At 50.1% G+C, this 1256-nt stretch overlaps 1 protein-coding gene across 1 annotated transcript in view; it reads right to left on the reverse strand.

The window, feature by feature from the left end:
- The window catches only part of EMH_0041930 (SAG family member), a gene marked incomplete at both ends in the record, with an annotated part of 1789 nt that extends 1220 nt beyond the window's left edge, over positions 1-569 (reverse strand). Inside the window, 2 exons of the mRNA XM_013495678.1 lie at positions 60-226; positions 440-569. Coding sequence (XP_013351132.1) covers positions 60-226; positions 440-569 — 297 coding nt within the window. The remainder of the gene's footprint in view (positions 1-59; positions 227-439) is intronic.
- Between the last annotated feature and the right edge of the window lie 687 nt (positions 570-1256).

The following is a 1256-nucleotide window of genomic DNA, read 5'->3' on the forward strand; positions in this document are numbered from 1 at the left end:
GACAGCCTGAAGTAGAGATAGGGGACTAATGACAGGGGGCCACATTGAAAGACACTTACTGCTGTCAGAGCTTCACAAACGGGATCCCATGCAGTATTGTGCTGTGAATCTTCTGCCATGGTAGCTGAAGGCAACCCTAGATCTGCACTGCTCTCCGTTTTGAAGTGTTCGAGTCCAGCAGCTTCGCGTGCAGCGTTGATATCGTCGAGGCACACAGGATCTTTCCCTGCAGAAAAGCAAAGGATGCAGATATTCTAGGGCCAAATGTACAAATACTGATACTTGGATATGCGGTTTGGAGCAATTTAATGCGCTTTGAAGGGTTCCTTCGCTTCCAAGCCCACTGAACCTCTAGCACAACTCATCACCTCCAAAGCATCTACTTTGGACCACTACAAGGCTGAAACCCTCCCAACCAAACGCATATTTGCCAGCATACCGAGTTTTACAGTGTAGGTTGCGGATGTTTCGTCCGATTTCAATGAAGTTTGCTTTGCCGTTTGATGCACAGCGTTCGCCATCAAGAACGCAGACGCAGAGGCGAGCGAAAAAAGTTTAAAGGCAGCCATGTTTCCAGTGTCGATGTTGAATATGTGAAGGAGTAAACGGGAAGAGTGGAGAAAGTTTGGAAGGGCATCAAGCCCAGAGCTAACAATATGTTCTGCAGTGTGTGCAGGATGTTGCGGCGAGGGAGCGGACCACGGCTGGACTATCCGGTCCGGCATGGAGTCATCCTCGTTATGCTCTTAGTTGAATGTACAGCCCTGCCGTTGTTAAAACACCTTAATGAGGTATTTCAAGAATTATTGTGTACACGGTGCCCCCTGTCGCCGCTGAATGCCACATGAAACGCCGGCGGAAACTCCTTGCCATTCTGGGTGAATCGGGGACGCGGAGGGCCGATGTCCCTCGTACTCGATTAGTGTTGTTCTGTAAATATGCAAACTGCTTGTAAGGTATGTGAGCCAGTTATGAATCATATTAGTATAGATTGTCTTGAAACAGTGGCTCTTCGCCCTTCTGGACGCAGCCCACGGCGTTGTATGATGCCGCTTCATCGGGGCAAGTTGCCCTGCGTCGATGCTCCCAAGGCTTGTGCGCACGAATATAAAAAGGCAAAGCGCTACTGGCAGACTCCCTCCTACAAAACACTTCTGCTTCTCCTCGGTACTTAGCTAGCCTAAAGAGTGCGAACTGCGGCCCGGCGCTGGGCTTACCGCTATTGTCCTCAACAGGCACGCATACAGGGAGGTATA

The sequence above is a fragment of the Eimeria mitis genome, genomic scaffold (genome assembly GCF_000499745.2).
Source record: "Eimeria mitis Houghton genomic scaffold, Emh_scaff1695, whole genome shotgun sequence".
Lineage (NCBI taxonomy): Eukaryota > Apicomplexa > Conoidasida > Eucoccidiorida > Eimeriidae > Eimeria > Eimeria mitis.